The following is a 22875-nucleotide window of genomic DNA, read 5'->3' on the forward strand; positions in this document are numbered from 1 at the left end:
AACATTTTAAGAGAGGCTGTGACTGATTGACTCATGTGATGGTAGTTTAAGCAATAACATATTAGATACATGAGCCACGGATAACAATAAAACCTGGTGGTGAGGTTCTATAAGCCGTGGTAGGGACTTCACATAATAAGCCATCACCTTGAGGTCAATAGGTCAGTAGCCTATTCTTCAACAGTATTAGTATTATTACTGTCTTTCATCAAAATGTTGCCTATATGACATTCAAATATATGTTATCATTCATATAATTTTCATAAAATGTCACATTTTTGCTGTCGTACCCTATTTGTCCAAGTTCTTGAGAGGAATGACAGTATTTGTATTGACTTGTATTATATCAGAGAACATGAGCAGGATCTCTTTTATATGTGCCCTGAGTTAAACACAAACATAATTGCCCTGTATGAGCAAGGGCTTCCAGTTGAGAGGGATCAAGGTCCATGCTTAGTCAGAGGGTCGGCAGGAGGGCCTGGGACAGTTGGCTGAGTGGGTCCAGGTCACAGCACCAAGTCCCCCCACTACATGGAGCAGGACGCGGGCTGTGAACCCCAGTCTGAGGAGCCCAGGACTTTAGGGGGGGACTATGTCCAAGTCCCCGTCATCATGGATTGTCATAGAAATGGTAGTTTCATCACCTCCTTTGTAATTCACCACCTCCCTCAACCTTTCACATAGCTGTGCTAATAATTCATGACAGGATGACCTCCAGGAGGTCAACACACCTAGACGTTGTCTACTCCAGAATAACCATCCTTTGTCCCATTGTCCCTACAAAAATTATCGCCTTTTCTCATGTCACATGTCTGCATTCTCGACCACTGTTGATAACGCCTGTCATTTAATATGAAGTGTACAATGGGTCCTGAAGTCCTTGTGCTGTAGTCTCACGTGTCTGAGTCCCGTGCCCACAGCGTGTCTTCTCTCAAGGACACAGAAACCTGAATAACTTGATCTTGCATTGCTTAATGTCCCAATGTCATGTGTGGATCACTATTTTAGCCTATAATTAGAGACATTAAAAGCATTAAGACAAAGTGCAACACATAAAAGGTCATGTAAAACGAAATGCAAAAAAAGGACAGCTCCTTCTTATCAATTAGTGAATGTAAATTAATCTTCACATTTTTACTTTGTCCTGTCAATTAGAGTCTGCATGTTCCCAGGTCACGCAATTCTAAAAGCTGGTTCCAAACCCAAATTTCCAAAATTATACTGTGAATCCGCCCTGGCCTTCCCCGAACAAGTGGTTCACTTGGGTCACGCACTGAATGGGCAATGTCTAGAAAACTCTTGCGGCGATCTTCCCTGTCGTGAACTTTTTAACACAGTACACGACTGTATGTGTTCTGATTTCTCTAAAATCTGGTTAAACATTGATTCAGATTCAGACAACTGTATTGTACGGAAGCCCTAAGTGGCCATGCATTCATACATTTCCCCCCCACCGTTTTCTCGTGATAACGAGTTAATTTCCTTCGTTTTCTCGTGATAACGAGACAATTTTATTCGTTTTCTCGTGATGACAAGATAATTTTCTCGAGATCTTGAGATAACCAAACTTTGTTTTCTTGTGATCGCAAGTTGGAGAGTTCTTATTTTATTTTTTAATACCAGTATTATAATGGCCTAGTCACAGCACATTCCAACACAATGTTACATACAGTATATGTAGCCTACTGTATAGGACATACAGTACAATAACTCTCCCAGATGGACACACTTCAATGAGCTACAAAAGAACATTCAAACCAGAGAGCTAAAAGAACAGTGGCTTAACAACAGTACAAACCCACTGTAGCTGTATAACTTGACATTGTAAGGGAGGAAGGTTGGTAAGAGTTTGATGAAGCTGGCAAGAAGTCACAGTATCAGCATGACTGGTCCCAAACAACCTGGAGATACAGAGCAACAGGGGTGGTGATTTAGACATGTGAGACTGAGGATTACACTTCATACACCAGATGTCTAGTGACCCGCAATCCTGCTGATCTGCATCTCTCAGTCATCATCCGGTAGGTACCCATGGAGTCGCCCAGGTCCCCGTAGCTGGTCAGCTACTGTATGTAGCCTACTTTACGATATCAGGCTCGCTTTGATTGCGCCGCTGATAAAGCTGAAGCCTTGCCAGGCACACATGTGAGCCTAGAGCAACTGCTGCTTCCTGTAAGACCTGTTGCTTAAGCCCAAATGTAATTCTTCCTTCTCCGACAGGTAAACTAATTGAATAATCACTGCGGGAGGAATTTGGGTTTTCAGCAGTGGGGAAAGTACAGCAGCAGTGTAATGTTACACGATGTAACATGATTGGATATGTGGAAGTGTGTCCCTCTAGACCTCATATTAGAATCCTCTCATATTAGAACAATGAGCAGAGGAAAGAAGGAATCGTTTTAATAGTATTCATTATTAACATGTGGCAGTTCCTAATGGCCTTGTGTTTTGTCTTGCCATTGCAGTGACAAAGAGCTAGATGTTGAGCAGTATTCCTCAGGAAACTCTTCAGCTGAGGTAAGGAGGCTCAGAGGACCGTTGTGACAAACCGTTTTGCACACACTTGATTTCCCGATTTGTGTTCACACACATGCCTTTGTAGGGGAGAGCGGGGCGCGTTGGAGCATTTTTTTCAAATACAAAAAGATTTTCAAATACTCCCGCCGACTTCAGGATAGGTTGACGTGACGTAGAGAGATGTGTTTACCAAAATATGTTTGTGTAGCTACAACAGATCACCTCAAAAGCCCCGCGGTCTGACGCGCCCCACGGTCCGACGCGCCCCGCTCTCCCCTACTTCCGCTACAAAGGCATGTGTACATATCTACATATCTATACAGTATATCTCATATCTACATATCTATATATCTGCAGGATGGATACAGGCTGGATCCATGATGACGGGGACTTGGACATAGTCCCTCCCTAAAGTCCTGGGCTCCTCAGACTGGGGCTCACAGCCCGCGTCCTGCTCCATGTAGTGGGGGGACTTGGTGCTGTGACCTGGACCCACTCAGCCAACTGTCCCAGGCCCTCCTGCCGACCCTCTGACTAAGCATGGACCTTGATCCCTCTCAACTGGAAGCCCTTGATCATACAGGGCATTTTCCATTTCAATAAACACATTTATCAAAACATCCACTCACTAACTGCAATGTTTTTCATTTTCATCAGGTTGGTAGGTTGATTTTTGTCCATACACATGTTGTTTTTTGTCCATACACGGTGCACAGCACAGGTGATCAAATGTGCCTTCTGATTTCTGACTTCTGATTTCTGCTGTTTGTCAATGTGTCCTTTTATATATTATTTAATAGTTAATTTAATAAGTAATTTATGTTTGTGTTTAACTCAGGGCACATATAAAAGACCCTGCTCATGTTCTCTGATATAATAGAAGTCAATACAAATACTGTCATTCCTCTCAATAACTTGGACAAATAGGGTACGACAGCAAAATGTGACATTTTATGAAAATTATATGAATGATAACATATATATATTTGAAGGTCATATAGGCAGCATTTTGATGTAAACAGTAATACTACTAATACTACTACTACTACTACTACTACTAATAATAATAATAATAATAATAATAATCATAATAATAATACATCCACAGAGCTTTTAGATAAGTTCAGAATAAAAGTATTGCCCCCCCCCCACATTTTTTTATTTTTTTTATAAAGAATTAGTCTGAACTTATTAATGAAAGCTATTTGACGGGTTCATCAAGAGTGTCTGGAACATAAACTTCACATAAAGAGGTTACAAGATCCAGGGCAGGGAAGTTCCAACTCTGTGTCTATAGTAGCCTAGCTTGAACCCAGCACTGGTCCATACTACCTTGTTTGTGGAAAACCAGTACCCCCTACTGGAGCAAAGTAGGAAGTGCACTGGCATATTAGTCTGAATTTGAATAAAGCAATGTGATTGTTCCATTCTTGTAATTGAGTGAAGAATCATCCAGTAGATTCGTGTCGGCCAATCCTCTTGACCGTAGGCTACTAGTAGCCTATTCCTGATTGCAGTCTGTGACACATCTACTGTGTTATGTCATTTGTGTATCGATGTAAAATAAGCATGCTGCTTTCTATGGTTCTCCTATTGTACCGTGATGAGACCAAAGACACTTCTACCGAATGTTGTATCGTATATTAGCTCATGTACACATGGAGTTATAAACAAACTGAGATTTTTGTTGTTGTTTGTAATGCGCCCCATCATCCAATATTTACATCAGCTCGGTGTGAACGTGCAAAGGGAGGGTGAGTGGATAGGGCGAGGGGATAGTGGATAGGGAGAGGGGACAGGGGCTGGTTTGGGATTGGGCCAGAGAGTAGTGGGAGGAGCCAGGGATTTCCTGGTTCTGCCAGTGTGCATGATTTCCTGGTTCTGCCAGTGTGCATGATTTCCTGGTTCTGCCAGTGTGCATGGTTTCCTGGTTCTGCCAGTGTGCATGGTTTCCTGGTTCTGCCAGTGTGCATGGTTTCCTGGTTCTGCCAGTGTGCATGGTTTCCTGGTTCTGCCAGTGTGCATGGTTTCCTGGTTCTGCCAGTGTGCATGGTTTCGAGAGAGAGAGAGAGACTGCTCACTCTTGTTTTCTCAGACAACGAGACAGTTGTGGAAGTGAAAGATTGAGAGTAGAGTGAGAGAAAGGACATTTTCTAGTTGTATTGCTTGATATTTTCAACTAAGAAGATGGACAAGACAAGGTGGGCTTTGGGAGTGGCTAGGGAGTCCATAAACAGGAAAGGTCAGGACATACTGGGTTATGACAATACTGGACTGTGGAATGGGGAGTATGGCGTTCTGGACTCTGCCACTCCTCTCTGTCTCAGACAGAAGCCCCAGAAGTTTGGGTGTTTGAGGATCATGAGGGGGGGCAAGTCTCCTTCTTTGATGGGAACATTAGTTTCAATATCCACTCCTTCACTGAGAAACACTATCCATTCGTTGGCCCAGGTTTTATAGTGGTAAAAACACAGCCCCACTGATCATCACCCATGTCAAGAGTTGTTTTTTTTTTGTTTTTTTTTACTTTGTTCAAATGAACTAAGTTGTCTTTTTATTTTCCTTTTTTGCAATTTCCTGAGGGCTATAGATTATGACTATGATACATCAGGGTGATGGTCACTTGTACTTGCACATTTACACCACTAGAGGGGACTCCTTACTCAAGGATTATTGAGGCCACTCAAGTTGTGGCCCTTGAAAGAAGGAAGTTAGCCTATGGTGTGTGCGTGTGTGGGGGGGGGGGGGATGTCCCCTAATAAAACAAGAAAAATGCTCACCTGTGAGGAAACGGGGATGGACAACCATTAAAAATATTAAAAACTAGAAATGATCCTCAAAGAGCACAGACCTCTGCCTTCGGGTTATGTTGTCCGCTACTTCCCCGATAAATCCCACAACCTCTTCCGTAAACACGTTGATGTCATCAGAGCTGCGCTGGAACACGTCTGGGGCCTCATTTATCATTGAGGTACGCCTTCTTTTACACGGTCTTTTTCGCGAGTTCAGGCGTACGCCATTTGCCCCCCCCACATTGCGATTTATCAAGCCGTAAGGGCGAAAATTTAGTCGCCTTTCTCCGCGCTTTTGTAGGACACCTCTCCAGTTGGCGTACCGATTTACACGGTGTTCTACGCCCTTCTTGAACACAGGGGGAACTGGCGACGCAGGTGGTGCGTCGGTGAATTACTATGTTTGACGGAGAGAATAAGAGCGACAGTTCATGAACGCACAATCATGTAGGCTACTAGGCCAATTCAGCACAAACATATATCGCAATGCAAGATTAGACGTGTCCTCTAACCGGCTCATTCATGGTTCGATATGGATTTGTTCCCCAAACTGTACCTATGCGCTGTCCCAAACCCTTCCGCGCTATATGTCACACACTTAATGCAGGCACTCCATCAAACGCAAATCATTGACAAATTAGATTGTCATTAATATGTGATCATGTGGACCTGTTTGCTGTTTGGTAAGCATATAAATGACAGTCCTCCTGTGCGTAATGCGAGCCTAAATGAATCCGGCGCTACTCGGCCTACTGGCCGAGATAGAACTCCAAAGAGGTGACGGCGATGGCGACTGCACCCACATAAGGGCACCATCAGTGAATGAATACGTCTATGTGAATCGCAAAAATGTGCACACTATAAATACCCAAATCATATGTGACGCCGACATGCTCATCACAAGTGTAGTGGCACGGTGGCCTGGCTCCACGCATGACTCATTCATCCTGGCGCACAGCAGGGTAGGGCTAGACTGGAGGCAGGCGCTGCGCGTGACGGCTGGCTTGGTGTGTGCATAGCCAAGATACATATTCTTTGTCTTTTTTACTTTAATCTTTATTAGCATTTTCCATCCATACAACGACAATACCATAAAACATAAAAACTTACAATAACAGCTTATGGGTACTTCCATCCATGCAGCTTTTTTTTCTTACTCAAATATGACAATTTTAATATTAGTGGTATCATCACACTTCCTTCTATAATCCATCCATTTTTCCCATCTCCCTTCAAACTTTCCTTCCTGCATCCTCAATGCATAAATAAATCTCATAAATCTCCTCCACAACACCCACCACTGCTCCTTGGTTGGGGGTTCCACCTTATACCAAGCCCTCATTATTGTCTTTTTACTAGCAACCAATAGTAATTTCACTAGGTATCTGTCCCCTCCTTGTACATCATTCTGTTATGTTTGCCAAGATGTATATTCAAAGCTGATAAGAATGAGAACCAGTCAAGACCCCACCACAAAATGAGGACCCAAGCCCTCAGCCCCCTCCCCGTCATGAGGTTTACCAGCGGGGCCAAAGGGCCCACACTGAGGTCATGCGCCAGCTATGAAGACACAAACAAGTAAGGTTCACATTTCTACCATTTTATTGTCTGTTGGTGGGTGACTGTGTGAGGTGTGTGAGTGCGTTTGTGAGTGAATGTGTGAGGTCCGTGAGTGTGGTAGTGAGTGACTGTGTGAGGTCCTTGAGTGTGGTAGTGAGTGACTGTGTGAGGTCCGTGAGTGTGGTAGTGAGTGACAGTGTGAGGTCCGTGACAGCATGTGTGAGGGAATGAAGTGCAGTGAGGATGTCCTGTTGGCTCTGGTGGTGTAGTGTGGTGACCTCCACCAACTGCTGCACAACTGCCCCACAACTGCCCCAATCCCTTCTGCCATTTCCCTCTGGGCCTCTAGGGTCATGAGCCTCCAGCACAGCGTCTGATAGGAAGCCCAGCCCTCAGGGAACCTTGAGGCAGGGACGCTGGCAGCCGGAGGTGGAGGCGTGGGCGGTGGAGACGGAGGCGCTGGAGATGGCACTGGAGGTGGAGGCTGGTGCGCTGGATGTAGAGGCTGCAACCGGCGGGGGCACGACCGTCAGGTCAAGGACCACTGCAGACTCCCCCTCCTCTGAGTCCCACCCCACGTCAGAGTCTGGAGAAACAATTTCAGTCATTTTCTTTGAGTTTGTCTGTTAACTTGATTATGCATTAAACATTTTATTGTGTAGCCATATTCAATTGATATGTTTTTCTGTTGGCAGCCAAATAAATGCTTAAGTGTGATTTCCCGGGTGATTTAGATGAGAGTCTAAATTTCCCAGAGGGGAAAATGTTTCATGTGGTCTAACATTATGAAGTGGTCATCTGTGTTATCGTTCCCTGTTTTTGGTCCTAAATCATTCATAGCCTACCACAGAATGTGTGGAATGTTTGCTTTCCTCACACATAATACAGCATGTCCGTGTAGCCTACGCCACATACAGGATGCACGAACATACAGTAGGCTACCTAAACTAGGAGCAATCAGACAAATGTAGGCTCGTACAAATAGCTTACCTTCCGAAGATGATTTTCTTTCCTCGCGTGGACCTCACCAACAAGCACATGCACCTCCGTCTCCGAAAGGTTTCTCTTCTTTCCGCGTTTTTCCATAAACGTATTTATCTGTCCCTATGCTCCACGCTATATTATGTCGGTTCCTTCCGGGGTATCCCCGTTGTGCCGTCATAGTTTTGACCATATATGGTTGGATTTGGGCGTGGAGAGGGCGGAACACGGGGCGCGTGCGCGTACGCTCTCTTCCCCGCCCGTCTCGGATTTCTCGTGCAGAAAAGGGCATACGACTTTTTTGATAGATCCGAAAAGCGTGTAAATATTCTCGTCGTACGCTACATTGTGCATTTTCCGCGTTTTCGTCGTACGCCCTCTTTTACACCTGAATTTACACGCTCTTTGATAAATGAGGCCCCTGGTCTCCTTCGAGAACATAAATTAGATCGTGTAAAAACTCGTGTCAGAAGCTGATCCTGATATTTTAGTCCTGTCTGAGTCCTGTCTGAAGAAGTACGGAAGAGCATTAGGGCCAACAGCATTTTTTTTAATTTTTTTTTAAGCTTCTGAGTTTAAAGAAATTCTGACTTTTTTCTCAGAAGTTATTTCTGACTTTTTTCTCAGAAATTCTGACTTTAAAGTCAGAAATTCTGAGTTTTTTTCTCAGAAATTCTGACTTTAATCTCAGAAATTCTGACTTTAATCTCAGAAGTTATTTCTGATTTTTTTCTCAGAAATTCTGACTTTACACCTGGAAAGGGGACACTGGACTGTGTGGCATTGTGTGAGATTAGGGGCCGTCTTTTATTGAAATCAAAAACACAACGCAGAACTTAATAAGAACAATGATAAAAGACAACAAAAGTCAACACCAGTATCACTCTCACTCAGTCAGCATTTTCTAGATGAGCTCACTTGTTTGTTTTAAGATATTTTTAAGGCATTTCTGCTTTATTACGATAGGACAGTGTAGATGGCAGACAGGAAAGGTGGGAGAGAGAGAGAGGAAGACATGCAGCAAAGGGTGTGGGCCAGATTTGAACCCACGCCGCTGCGGTAAGGACTAGCCTTTACAGCCCGTTGAGCTACAAGGCGTCCCTAGATGAGCTCACTTGTTGTGTTTTAACCAAGACCGTCTGTCTCTCCATCAGATTCTCTTCCAGGCACTGAACAAGGACGGGGTCTACTTTAGGGTCCACCTTATTGGCAAACAAGTGACCATAGCTAAGTAGCCAGATAGATAGATAAATCTTTATTTTTGTGTCACTCCTTAACAGACATTTCCATCACATTAGTACAAAAGTGCCATAATAAAAAGTTAAGGACCACTCACAATGAGCTGTGAGACACAATATAATTACAAATCAAAATAGAATAGAGCGTACATTATAGTACTACACACATACAACCATACAATTGAGAATACAATACAGTATAGCGACATACAAAATACAGTATAAAGGAGAATGGGGACTAAATGAATAGAGAGGAATGGAAATGGGTCAGTTTATAGACCAGTACTCATGAAAGCTACTCTTCTTTTTAGGATGAGGTGGCAGGCTTTGGCGCATTCGTTGATACAGTGTCTACCGGCTAAAATTATACACAATTTATTTGAATCATCAAGGTCATTAAAAAATTCAAAGTGCTTTGAGAGGGAGATATAAAGATCTGAGCGAATGTCCTTGTAAAGTTCACAGTGTAATAGGGCGTGGGCTTCTGATTCAATGGAGCCACTGTTGCATAGTGTACAGAAACAACTCTCCACTGGAGTGTTAGTGTATCGACCGGTTTCTAGGGCTAAGGGTGCGACTCCACATGTAAACTAGGACAGTGTAGATGACAGAAAGGAAAGGTGTGAGAGAGAGAGAGAGAGAGAGAGAGAGAGGAAGACATGCAGCAAAGGGTGTGGGCCGGATTCGAACCCACACCACTGCGGTAAGGACATGGTAAGCGCTCCAGCCCGTTGAGCTATCGGGGCGTCCCTAGATGAGCTCACTTGTTATGCTTTAACCAAGACCGTCTGTCTCTCCATCAGGTTCTCTTCCAGGCACTGAATAAGGACGGGGTCTACTTTAGGGTCCACCTTATTGGCGAACCAGTGATCATAGCTAAGTAGCCAGCGGATTTCTACAGCCCCGTAAATACACACCTTTCGGATGTATGTCCCAGTACAGGGGGGGTAAAGGGGCCCCTCCAGGTAGCTCCACTTGATCAGCCTGGTCTTACTCATGTGTTCCGTGACATCAGCCTGGGCCCTGGGCACCTCTCCTGGCACCCCGGGCACGCGTATGAGAGTGGCCCAGAAGTGCTCGTCTGGGGAGTAGGTATCATTACACCAGGCCAGGAAGTCTCGGACTAGTGGTGAGCGGTGCACATAGGTGAGAAACTCCCGGGACAGCACAAAGTAAGCGCTGCCCATGAAGATCTCGATACCTTTCGGAGGTGGATCTTTGGCCTGGTTGGTTTTAAGAGGCAGCTTGCGGTACTCAAAGTTGTTGTAAGTAAAGTCTTGCAGCTCGTAGCGGAAGGTGAATCTCGTCTTCTTTTCCACAGAGGGTCGGCTGGTCTCCAGCATGTTGGCGCCCCGTAGGTTCGTCAGCTCTGCCACCAGCTCTACTTTGGACCTGAGAGGAAAGTCCTGCCCACACAGGTTAATGGCATACCTCCACTTGACCTCCGACCCCAGCAGGTCGGACAGGCAGTTGAGGTCAGCCTTGAGGCGGCTGATGCCGGCGTAGTCGACCGACTCCAGCTTGGAGGCGATGAAGACGTTGGGCAGGCAGCGGGCCAGACCCTCCATGGCTGATTTGAACTGTGCAGGGGACTTCTGGTCGTAGTGGATACAGTAGAGGTTGCTGGGAGAGTACAGTAACCTGAGGATTCTCTCCACCAGCCAGGCAGACTTGTGGACCACCATAGAGTAGGCCAGAGGGAAGGTCCGCTCCGCCTCTGACACCTGGATGTCCCCATAGCCCCTGGACCTGAGGTAGCGTGGGCAGTTGGTGGTGAGGTTGACCAGACTCTCATCCTGGTCCTCCACAATGCTCCTCCTGATGACCAGTGACTTCCCCACCTCCACGGGGTCATGGTCGTAGATGGCGATGCAGTTGATGTTGTATCGGTGGTATGTAGGAATGTTTGCAATGTCTGCAGTTGGCTCAAAGAGTTGAGTGGAGAATCTCACAGAGAGCCTTACGCACACAAGCAGGATGATGCACACGATCAACACCAGCAGGGTGCCACACCCAATCCGTCTTTTCATTCTAAGGTTAAACAAAGACAACAACAACAAAATGTTACACAGTGTCTGATAAGAACAAATGTTGGGAACCACGGTGACCAGTGCTCACCATATGGGTTTGCTTCTCTGCTTAATAATCCTGGAAAAATAATCACCTTGCTTAATAAGCACGGAAGGTTGTCTCCAAAAAAGTACTGTAAAGCTTCCTTGTTCTTGTACCACAGCCTAGAGAGGGTCAGAGAGTGATGTTAGAAACTTAACTTACACATATTACTGATTAATAATTATTCAAAAGAAAGTTTATCTTACTGTAATTTATGGTCCTTAAATAAAGAGGATGTCAGACGAGAGAACGTAATCCAGGTTTATTGCTTTAATGCAAGGTGATACAGCGAGGTTACAGTCCACACAAAGCTAAAGCTTATTACTAGGTTTGGCCAACTGGCCTGCATTTCTCATTGGTCAGTCTTAACAGTACAACTTCTAATTGGCCATTCTAGGTTGCTCCCATCTTGGGAGAGACAGGTCTAGGGACATTAATTATAATGGTGCAATGATCTGGTACAATGAATATTACTCAACCCCTCCTCGCCACATACTAGCCTAACGCGGATGATAACACCAAAATAGGTCCTGACCTTTGGAGTCACGGCCTGTGCCGCAGAGGAAAACCCACTACAAGAGTTTGAGAAGGATGCAGTAAAACTGAAATTCTGTGAAAATGACATAATTTGCAGACAGGACAACAACCATTTGCTGAAGGATTCAATTTACCAATAACAAAAATCATTTGGGGCATGCATGGTTTGGGTAAATTCCATGAATTTAAACACTTTTAAAAAAAGAATGCAATTCATGCAAAAATGCAAATTACAGAATTAGTGGAAAGCGAAAACTCCGGATCCGAAGTCAGGATGTGCCAATATTTCTTAAAAATTGACTTGATGATGTGAATTATGTATGTACTAACACACACACACACACACACACACACACATATATATATATATATATATATATATTATTTTTTATTTTTTTAAGGAAAATTTACCTTATCTTTTCTGGTACTCTTTTTCAGTAAATCAAAATGAGGCTTGTTTAAAGCCAATGTAAAAGCTTCCTCAATACAATCAGATGAATACCCTCATTGGGCAAATCTAGAGTTCATATCTACAGATTTCTCAGTCATTGGTGGAGGAACAAACTCTTCTCAAAAAATATCTACATACAGTATGTATAAAATATAGGATATAATACAGTTGTAGTTTGTATTTTATATTTTGTTGTTCCTCGTACACACAATGCGGGGCTGGGACCTTGAGTGCATGACACTTTAATAAACATCATATATCATATATCATACTGTACATACAATCTGTATAAATATAAATATATACTACAATTACCTCCTACAACCTATACCTTCTACAACTACATATACTGTATATACCTAAATAAAGGTATCCAGTACTACAGCCCAAGTGGCATGGTGTTTGATTGTATTTTCAAATATAGTGGAGGAAGATAAATACATGAACAGCATCTTACCAGTCATACACCAATCCCTGAGAGGAATAGGGATGTCCTTCTTTCAGCAAAGTGAACAAAATGGAGTTAGAATACTGAGTTTCAGGACGAGTATACAGCAAATAATCTTGAACTTGATCAACATTCTCTAGCTCACTTGTGATGTAACTGAGGTTAGGGAGGAGCAGGACAACGGTCTCCAATCTCATGAGAAGCACCTGTCCACACCTTGCCAATTGTCGAGTATTACTGTATCGCTTTGAGATCTGTTTCAGATGTATAGCGCAATATAAATATAAGTAGGCTATTAGATGTATCAAAGGGAAACGTTTCTCATACGACCAATAACAGCTGACCATTAACATGATCATAAATCCATCAGATGGTGGTTTATCTAAATATTTAAGAGGACCTTATGAAAACCGACTCGCATTTCGCATGAAACAACGCAGCCGTTTTCACCGGTGATTGTTTACTCCCACGTTCCAATGAAAAGCCGGTGTTCATCCTGTCAGGTAGGAATGTCTATCAGAATGTCCTACGACCCATTTTAATTGTGCTTAATTCATGGGTAGCACTTCGTGCCTGGTAGGAAATGTCAAAATGTCTATCAACATTTCTTACCAGACAGGATGCACTGGGTCGTAGGACATTCTGATAGACATTCCCTACCCGACAGCTGCGTTTTGTCACTAAAGTGATCAGTTATAAGTTTATTTACTTTAATTAGAGGGTGCAGTAAATTTACTTAGGCACACACAGGCCTTAAGGCATGTGCCTGTGTGGGAACCGCTCCATTGTCCCGTTGCATTATCTGATCCACCCTGCCAGTGAGGCTAAGCATTTTAAAGATTATCCACTCACTCTCCATGACGGGTTCTGAGGGTCAAGGCAGTCGGGGGGGGGGGGATATATTCTCTCTATGGACGACTGAATATAGTGAGTGCTCAAACTAGAAAAACAACTTTGATAACAAAAAAAAAAGATATGGAAAAACAGCAAAATATTTGCTTTTATTTGACCTCGCCCTAGCCCACCCCAGGTTCCCCGTGCTTATCCATATGCAAGAGCGCTTGGTCAACTTCACCTGCCCGCTCTCAAACACGCCGACGCTAGAGGAAAGCCCGACGAGAGAGAGAGAGAGAGACACAGAGAGAGAGAGAGAGGGGAGAGAGAGAGAGAGAGGGAGAGAGAGAGAGAGAGGGAGAGAGAGAGCGAGGGGAGAGAGAGAGAGGGGAGAGAGAGAGACACAGAGAGAGAGAGAGAGGGGAGAGAGAGAGGGAGAGAGAGAGAGCGAGCGAGGGGAGAGAGAGAGAGGGGAGAGAGAGAGACACAGACAGAGAGAGAGAGACACAGAGAGAGAGAGAGAGAGAACTTAACAAGGACATTCGCTCAGATCTTTATATCTCCCTCTCAAAGCACTTTGAATTTTTTAATGACCTTGATGATTCAAATAAATTGTGTATAATTTTAGCCGGTAGACACTGTATCAACGAATGCGCCAAAGCCTGCCACCTCATCCTAAAAAGAAGAGTAGCTTTCATGAGTACTGGTCTATAAACTGACCCATTTCCATTCCTCTCTATTCATTTAGTCCCCATTCTCCTTTATACTGTATTTTGTATGTCGCTATACTGTATTGTATTCTCAATTGTATGGTTGTATGTGTGTAGTACTATAATGTACGCTCTATTCTATTTTGATTTGTAATTATATTGTGTCTCACAGCTCATTGTGAGTGGTCCTTAACTTTTAATTATTGCACTTTTGTACTAATGTGATGGAAATGTCTGTTAAGGAGTGACACAAAAATAAAGATTTATCTATCTATCTGGCTACTTAGCTATGGTCACTTGTTTGCCAATAAGGTGGACCCTAAAGTAGACCCCGTCCTTGTTCAGTGCCTGGAAGAGAATCTGATGGAGAGACAGACGGTCTTGGTTAAAGCATGCATGCACCTCTACCGCTGAGTCCCGCAATCCTAATGGATCACCACCCCTGGCAAGGTAAACCCCAAAAAGCAGGAACCCGTCCAGTTCCTTGGTAGGACCAAATATGCAGTCTCACCACAAACCCAGTAGACCGCCTCTCGGATGCGCAAATTCCATCTACCACATTTCGAAGCAGAGCAGACCTTGGTATGTAAACACCGGCTGTCTCCCACATCCACTGCTCCCCTCTCTCTCTGTAGACAAAAATAGCCCTGGGTTTCTGTGGAAGAGACACTGGTGAACTGATCTGAGCCCACTTTTGCGGTCCTAACCCCCCGTTCTCTGTAGGTCCCTGCAGAGTAGAAACTAACACCATTACTTGAGTAATCCCTCTTTCTAGTTCAGCATCTGCTACTTCCCTGAGACGGTTGATGTATCGTAGTATTAAAGTAGAGTTAAAGGGGTGTGCCATTTGAGGCACTCCGCTCGCTTGGGAGTCTGGGATCTGCATACACACAAAACATGATGACACCTTCTTGACTGACGTAGCTACCTCATAAGCCCACTTCAAAGCAAGGTTTTCCACGGCTGACTGTGTTGGTCTAACCACGGAAAACCACAGGATGATAAGACACAAACCCTTCATGATAGCAACTTGAAACCACCCAACTCTAGTCTGTGAGTTCGAATCAACGTGTCTTCTCCCTGAGAGACGTTCTTTAATTGCTGTGTGTATCTCTGCTGCATGAATGGAAAATTACTCTGAGTGTCCCCAGCCCAGAGATACAGAACCATCCATCCATCTTCATCCGCTTATCCGGGGTCGGGTCGCGGAGGCAGCAGCTCCAGCAGGGGGCCCCAGACATCCCTTTCCCTGGCAGCATCAACCAGCTCTGCCTGGGGAATCTTTAGCCGCTCACAGGCCAGTGCAGAGATGTCGTCCCGCCACCTAGTCCTGGGTCTACCCCGCGGGATCTTTGAGGAAATTTTGGGAGATTATTCTTAAACGTGTGCATACCTCAAATTAAAAGCATTAAAAGCATCAAGACAAAGTGCAGCACAAAACATCCTTTTGATTAATGCACAAATGTCATTTAAAGCAAAATGCAGGAAAAATAAAATACAGGAATATAAGTTACAGTGCAGTGTATGAATTAATTATTTTTTGATTGAATAAACAGCAGCGGTGAAAAGAAACGTCTTCAGTCTTGATTTAAAAGAATTGAGAGTTGCAGCAAACCTGCAGTTTTCTGGAAGTTTGTTTAATCTAGCCAATCAGCTACGCTGGGCGGATTTAGGTGTGACGACAGCGAGGAGCGGTTGAATAGCATGTGATAGATGGTGATAGACAGATGGTTCATCCAATCACCTGTCGAGTATTTCTGAAAGTGCCTGCCTTTTTCCAAACAGTTTCCAATGGATAGTTCCCAGATGGTTATGCAAAGCAAACTATCTGCCATGTGAGGTTAACAGACGAACACTTTCGGAAATCTAAAAATCCATCTGATAACTTTTGTGAGGGATGGTCTGAAGATCATTTTTGCAGTTGTTGGTGAAGGTTGGAGAAAAATCCATGAAGATTTTTTTTGGTGTGACCTTTTCACATAATCCAGTATGGTGGACAATCCAATATGGTGGAAATTATATCATAGGGTGTGTTGAACTTGGCTTGAGTCATTTCCTGCGGTTATATTAATTAATTTATAATGCAATCGCATATCTGCTTCAACCATTGTTTCCCCTAAGGAGAAGTGGGGTATAATTATAGCCCTATTGTCCAGAGAGGACTAGCTGCATGCTATTACTGCTGTGTCCTCTAGCTACTGATGTAGCTAGAGCTAGAGCTACTTGTTTATCTGTTTACTGCACTGTAACTTGTATTCCTGTATTCTATTTGTCCTGCTTTTTGTTTTAAATGTCTATAATGACTTGCTTTTTGTTTTAACGCTTTTAATTTGTCCTGCCTTTTGTTTTAAATGTCTATAATGTCTTGCTTTTTGTTTGAATGCTTTTAATGTCTCATGTAAAGCACCTTGAATTGCCCTGTGGCTGAAATGTGCTATATAAATAAACTTGCCTTGCCTTGTCTTGCCTTGATGCTCTTTCTCTGCCTGCTTCAGACCGATCAACTGACTGAACAGCAATACTGCCGTCTGCCAAGACATCAATAGACCAATACATCACAAAGTATCAGCTTACCAAAGTGCCTGTTGTCATTAATGCTTTTTCCTGTCAAGACAAATGCTTTAGCACCATTCTATGATCTAGTTACCATCCAGGGGGTCAGAGCGATCTATTTAGAACAACGCTGACCGTGCGTTTTAGACAATGTTGACTGAAAGACCTTGGGACGCTTACAGATGACACGTTTTCTGTAATATAAATTGCTTTCCCACTCCAAGTTTTGAGCTTGGAACACAACAACCTTGGTATAGAAATACACTTTCGTATTGGCATGGAGTGAATGTAGAATTTTGGAAGAATTTGTAAGTCTTAAAATGTCTTCCAGAGGTCTGTATATATCTTGAGAATGTTCCAGAGGCTGCTTTGTTGACATCTAATTCCATTGCTTTGTTAGGTCTTTGAAAGTTTTTTTTTCCTTCATTTAAATATCAATAAAGCTGACCATAGGTTCAAATAAAATAAAATAAAATCAAACTTTATTTGTATAGCTCATTTCATACACAGAGGCAATACAATGCGCTTTACAGAGAGCAATGGGAGGGTGGACATCGGTCCCACCCCTACATTTTCCAGAGGGAAGCCAAAAAACAGTTTCACCCGGGGGCCAGAAAAGTGAGCTGTAAACATTCTTCCCTGACCTCTCTCAACGAGACGATCGAGCAAGCAGCATCAGAATTAATAATAGACGTTTCAGTTCTGGGCACAACTGATCTAATGGCATTCTGGATCTCAGGGGGTTATAAGAACAAGCTTGGTTTGGAGATTGATGGGCTAATCACAAGACCGAGCCCTGCATGACTAATTCAATTGGGCACATACCAAGAGATCACAAAGTATTTTGTATAGTATAGTGGGTGCTGTCATTGACAGGATGTTAGGAATGTTTGCAGTATAGAGTTTTCCCCTTTTCCTTTGTGTGACCTATGCCCCCCATTGTTCTCTGTGAAGCGCATTGTGTTGCCTCTGTGTATGAAATGCGCTATACAAATAAAGTTGGATTTAATTTGTGAGTCTTTTGGGAGCCACAGGCTATGGAGTTGACATGGCCCTAGACATTGATTGATGGATTCAACATGGACTGATGGACATACTGTACACATCTCACTCTCTACCTCCCCCCCCTCTCTCTGTCTCTCTCTGTCTGTCTTTCTCTCTCTCTCTCTCTCTCTCTCTCTGTCTCATACATATTGTCTCTATCTTTCTCTGACCTCCTCCCTGTCTTGCCCTTGTGGTTTTATGACCTTAATGACCTGCTATAATGTCTATTTTCTTGTTTCTTCTGAGGTTACAAGTTAAGTTGATCTTTGATCCAGGTGGATGGATGCTTATGCAAACTTCTCTGTTGATCTAAGCTCATGGTGACTGGCCAAGACAGGCCGGGATATCAATCAATCAATCAATCAATCAAACAATCAATCAAACAATCAATCAAACAATCAATCAAACAATCAATCAAACAATCAATCAAACAATCAACCAATCAATTAATCGGTCAATCAATCAATCAATCAATCAAAGCTTTATTTTTTTTATAGCGCATTTCATACACAGAGGTAACACAATGCGCTTTACAGAGAACAAGGGAGGTGGGCATAGATCCCACCCCTACTGTACATATTCCAGAGGGAAGCAAAAAAACAGTATCACCCAGGGGCCAGAAAGGTGAGCGGTAAAAATTCTTCCCTGACCCCTCTCAACGAGACGATCGAGCAAGGTCCTGGAGTATGTTCTCTGTAAAGCGCATTGTGTTGCCTCTAGGTATGAAATGCACTATACAAATAAAGCTTTGATTGATTGATTGATTGATTGATTGATTGAGAATCAGTGGTCAACGTACGCAATGAGTTGTGGGATTGTCCAGAGTCAGCAGGTGTACTCTGCAGACAGCCCCTGGCCCTTGTTGTCTGGGGTCCCTGCCGGCCCTTGTTGTCTGGGGTCCCTGCCGGCCCTTGTTGTCTGGGGTCCCTGCCGGCCCTTGTGACTCAGGGGCCGCTGGAGAGATGACAGGCAGGTTGCAGCATGAGGAGTGAGCACCTTCTAGCACCTTCTTGGCACCCGAGCCTCGTATTAATTTAGATCAGAACCCTTCCTCATCCTCTTCCCCCTCTCCGTTCTCCTCCCCCTCCTTCTGAAACCAGGTGTTGTGTTATTAAAACCAGACACTGTATTATGCAATACACACACACACACACACACACACACACACACACACACTTATCAAAGCCCATCAGACAGTTCGATAGCCAACGATTTGTGTGACGGGGTTTGTGTTTTGATAAATGATGGGTTTTAAGGGAATGATTGTGTCCTTTTGATTAATGCTCAAACTGTCATTAACAGCTGGTTTCATGACAAACCTTGTTCATAATGTTCAATCGTTGAGTCATACATTTCCGATGGGGCTGATTGTGTTATTTGATGCCCTGGTGGTGTTGAAATGGAACACCTCCGTTTTGCCATTGATTCTGTTAGGGCCAGCCGGCCATTCAAGTAATATGATTTCTGTATAATGGCAGGTGGGAGCAAACATTGGCCCCATCTCAGTACTCTGCACAAGCCACCTTCCTTCTTCCCATCCTTCCTTCCTTCCTTCCTTCCTTCCTTCCTTCCTTCCTTCCTTCCTTCCTTCCTTCCTTCCTTCCTTCCTTCCTTCCTTCCTTCCTTCCTTCCTTCCCTCCCTCCCTCCCTCCCTTCCTTCCTTCCTTCCTTCCTTCCTTCCTTCCCTCCCTCCCTCCTTCCTTCCTTCCTTCTTTCCTCCCTTGCTTCGTTCTCCCATCCTTGTTGATCAATCACTAATATTGCCTTACATTATTTGTTTCAGAGGTCAAATGTGTAGTGGGGTCCATGCTTTCCCAGGATGCACTAGTAAAGGATTCAAACCAAGTCATGGTGAAAAAGAGCTACAAATATCTCACCCTGACTCCTTATTTCATTCTCTCTGTGCTCCCGTCTCAAAAACTAAGATCTTTATAGTGTCAGTAATCTGGTTCTAGACCAGAACAAATGTTTTCAAATGCATCAGAGATACTTGACCTCGTACATTTGAACCAATGGAATACTTGCAGTTTATTCTAAACAGGTTTAAAGTCGCACTGAAACTGACGTTTGAGATCATCTAACTTCCGTAGTTTGACGTATTTCCGACGCAAACAAGCTATGAGGGTGGGACATATGTTTAGAGGAATTTGATTGGAACATTGACAAGTCGACGGGTTTTAAGAACTTTAGACAGATTCGATAGAAGGATAGCGTTGATTGACGGGTGGATGTCGTGAGATTATTGGCCTAAAATCTAAGGTACCTGTTGTCGTCATTGCACGTGACCTACCGTTTTCCAGGAAGTAAGAAATTATATACTTTGATATAAGAATACAACAAAAGTAGAATTTTGTAAATTTTTTGCCATACATCGTTGAATAGGTGAACACTATGACCAATTATGTGAACCAAAATGGGACAGAATGCTTTTTCATTTCAGTGCGACTTTAAGTGTTTGTATTTGAAAAGCGATTACATGTTTTCAATCACCCATTGGTCTTTTGCTACTGTACTTTACATCTTCCTGGGGAGCCAAACTCAGACAGGCACCCTGAAGGATCCAAACGTTGCTGCAATGAAAGTGTTTTATTTCCAAGCTTAGCAAAAAATTTAATTTCCTGACTACTGTAGTTCTTTCCTATGCACCTGGCTACCAGCCAATTCAGGTGGGCAAAAAACGTGTTCATTCAATGCCTCAGATGAACTACAAATGAAGTTGAAATGAAAGTTAATTAAAAACAGATGCCTCTAAAAATATGTATGTATGAAATGATGACATGATAAATGAAGACAGATGACTGAGATGATGTCCCCAGAATGACTGTGTGATCCCATAAAGTCAATGATCCACGCCTTGGTTTCAAATCTACCAGAGGATTCACACGATGATATTCATGGTCAAATAGAAGGCAACAAATTGTGTGTGTGTGTGTGTGTGTGTGTGTGTGTGTGTGTGTGTGTGTGTGTGTGTGTGTGTGTGTGTGTGTGTGTGTGTGTGTGTGTGCGTGTGTGTGTGTGCATATAAGTGTGTGTGTGTGTGTGTGTGTGTGTGTGTGTGCATATGAGTGTGTGTGTGTGTGTGTGTGTGAACTCTTGGTTCTTTTAAAACAAGCCTGAAGACTTTTCTTTTTGCCACTGCTTTCTAAGAGGAGCTATGTTTATCAGTATACTGCACTGTAACTTTTATTCCTGTATTCTATTTGTCCTGCTTTTTGTTTAAATGTCTATAATGACTTGTTTTTTGTTTTAAATGCTTTTAATGTGTCCTGCCTTTTGTTTTAAATGTCTATAATGTCTTGCTTTTTGTTTTAATGCTTTTAATGTCTCATGTAAAGCACCTTGAATTGCCCTGTGGCTGAAATGTGCTATATAAATAAACTTGCCTTGCCTTGCCTTGCCTTGTGTGTGTGTGTGTGCATATGAGTGTGTGTGTTTGTGTTTACATGACAGCGAGGACGCTGTCGTTTTGAGACATGCATAAGAACAGGAAGTAGAGGGAGGGATAGAGAGAGAGATGTACAGAGGGAGGGAGGAGGGTAAGGAGGGATAGAGAGAGACAGAGAGAGGGAGGATGGTAGGGAGGAGAGAGACAGAGAGAGGCAGGATGGTAGGGAGGAAAGAGGAGAGAGGGGGAGGAGAGAGGGAGGATGGTAGGGAGGAGAGAGAGACAAAGAGAGGGAGAGGAGAGAGAGACAGAGAGAGGAGGGTGGTAGGGATGGGGAGAGAGAGAGGGAGGATGGTAGGGAGGAGAGAGAGAGAGAGAGAGGGAGGGTGGTAGGGAGGAGAGAGAGAGAGAGAGAGAGGGAGGATGGTAGGGAGGAGAGAGAGAGAGAGGGAGGATGGTAGGGAGGAGAGAGAGACAGATGGAGGATGGTAGGGAGGAGAGAGAGACAAAGAGAGGGAGAGGAGAGAGAGACTGAGAGAGGGTAGGGATGGGGAGAGAGAGAGGGAGGATGGTAGGGAGGAGAGAGAGAGAGAGGGAGGGTGGTAGGGATGGGGAGAGAGAGAGGGAGGATGGTAGGGAGGAGAGAGAGAGAGGGAAGATGGTAGGGATGGGGAGAGAGATGGAGGATGGTAGGGAGGAGAGAGAGAGAGAGAGGGAGGATGGTAGGGAGGAGAGAGAGAGAGGGGGAGGGTGGTAGGGATGGAGAGAGAGAGAGAGAGGGAGGATGGTAGGGAGGAGAGAGAGAGAGAGAGATAGGGAGGATGGTAGGGATGGAGAGAGAGAGAGAGAGAGAGAGAGAGGGGGAGGGTGGTAGGGATGGGGAGAGAGAGAGGGAGGATGGTAGGGAGGAGAGAGAGAGAGAGAGACAGAGAGAGAGAGAGACAGAGAGAGAGGGGAGGGGTTTGGCATGTCTCATATTTCTAGAGTGGTCTCCACAGCTTTGCTTCCCAGACCACCAGGTGAAACGGTCCCCCTTGGACCGTGGTTTGAACCAGGGGTCTCTACCTCCGTCTCTCTCTCTCTCACTCTCTTTCTCCCCTTCTCTCTCTCTCTCTCTCTCTTTCCTCATTCTCTCAATCCGGGTCCAAACCACACTCCCCCGTGGTCTACATATGGTTAGCAGCATAGTGGGATGTGAAGAGCAGAATCAACGCAGTTGGAATTAAAACTGTTCGAGCGGCTGGAAAAGCTCCTGTTTGTCTGCTAATCCAAAAAGGTGAGCATTTCCAACGGCCTTTCAATATTTTGTCGGATTCAGGGTTGTGTAGCATTTGCCAGTAACCTTTCAAACTCGCAATATTATCGCTAGTTTGTATCCAGTAATTAAAGACGTTATTAACCAGATTGACAGTTTGGCAAAATATGTCTTTCCTATTTTCAAGGAAGAATTTAAGATTGGAATGAACCCTTTGAGTAATAAATATTTCACTCTGAAAACATATGGTCTTGCTTTAAATATCAACAGAAATTTAATAATATTATTTTCCTGATTTTGTTATTTGTGTAGAACATTTTATTATCGTATAGCTCAATTCCTGATGGCTTATTTATTGCTGAATGTTTTCAGAGTTAAATATTAATTATTCAAAAGGTTTGTTCCAATCTTGGATAAAATTGGATACAAACTAGTGATAATATTGACAGTTTGAAAGG

The 22875-nt window shown here is 43.8% G+C and overlaps 1 protein-coding gene across 1 annotated transcript; it reads right to left on the bottom strand.

The window, feature by feature from the left end:
- Nucleotides 1-9855: 9855 nt before the first annotated feature.
- LOC311312136 (beta-1,3-galactosyl-O-glycosyl-glycoprotein beta-1,6-N-acetylglucosaminyltransferase 4-like) lies at nucleotides 9856-11118 on the bottom strand (the record flags this gene model as incomplete). Its single annotated transcript, XM_084442007.1, has 1 exon — nucleotides 9856-11118. The coding sequence occupies one exon, from the start codon at nucleotides 11116-11118 to the stop codon at nucleotides 9856-9858; it is 1263 nt and encodes a 420-aa protein (XP_084298133.1).
- Nucleotides 11119-22875: the final 11757 nt, after the last annotated feature.

This window comes from Borostomias antarcticus, assembly GCF_949987555.1.
Source record: "Borostomias antarcticus genome assembly, chromosome: 8".
Lineage (NCBI taxonomy): Eukaryota > Metazoa > Chordata > Actinopteri > Stomiiformes > Stomiidae > Borostomias > Borostomias antarcticus.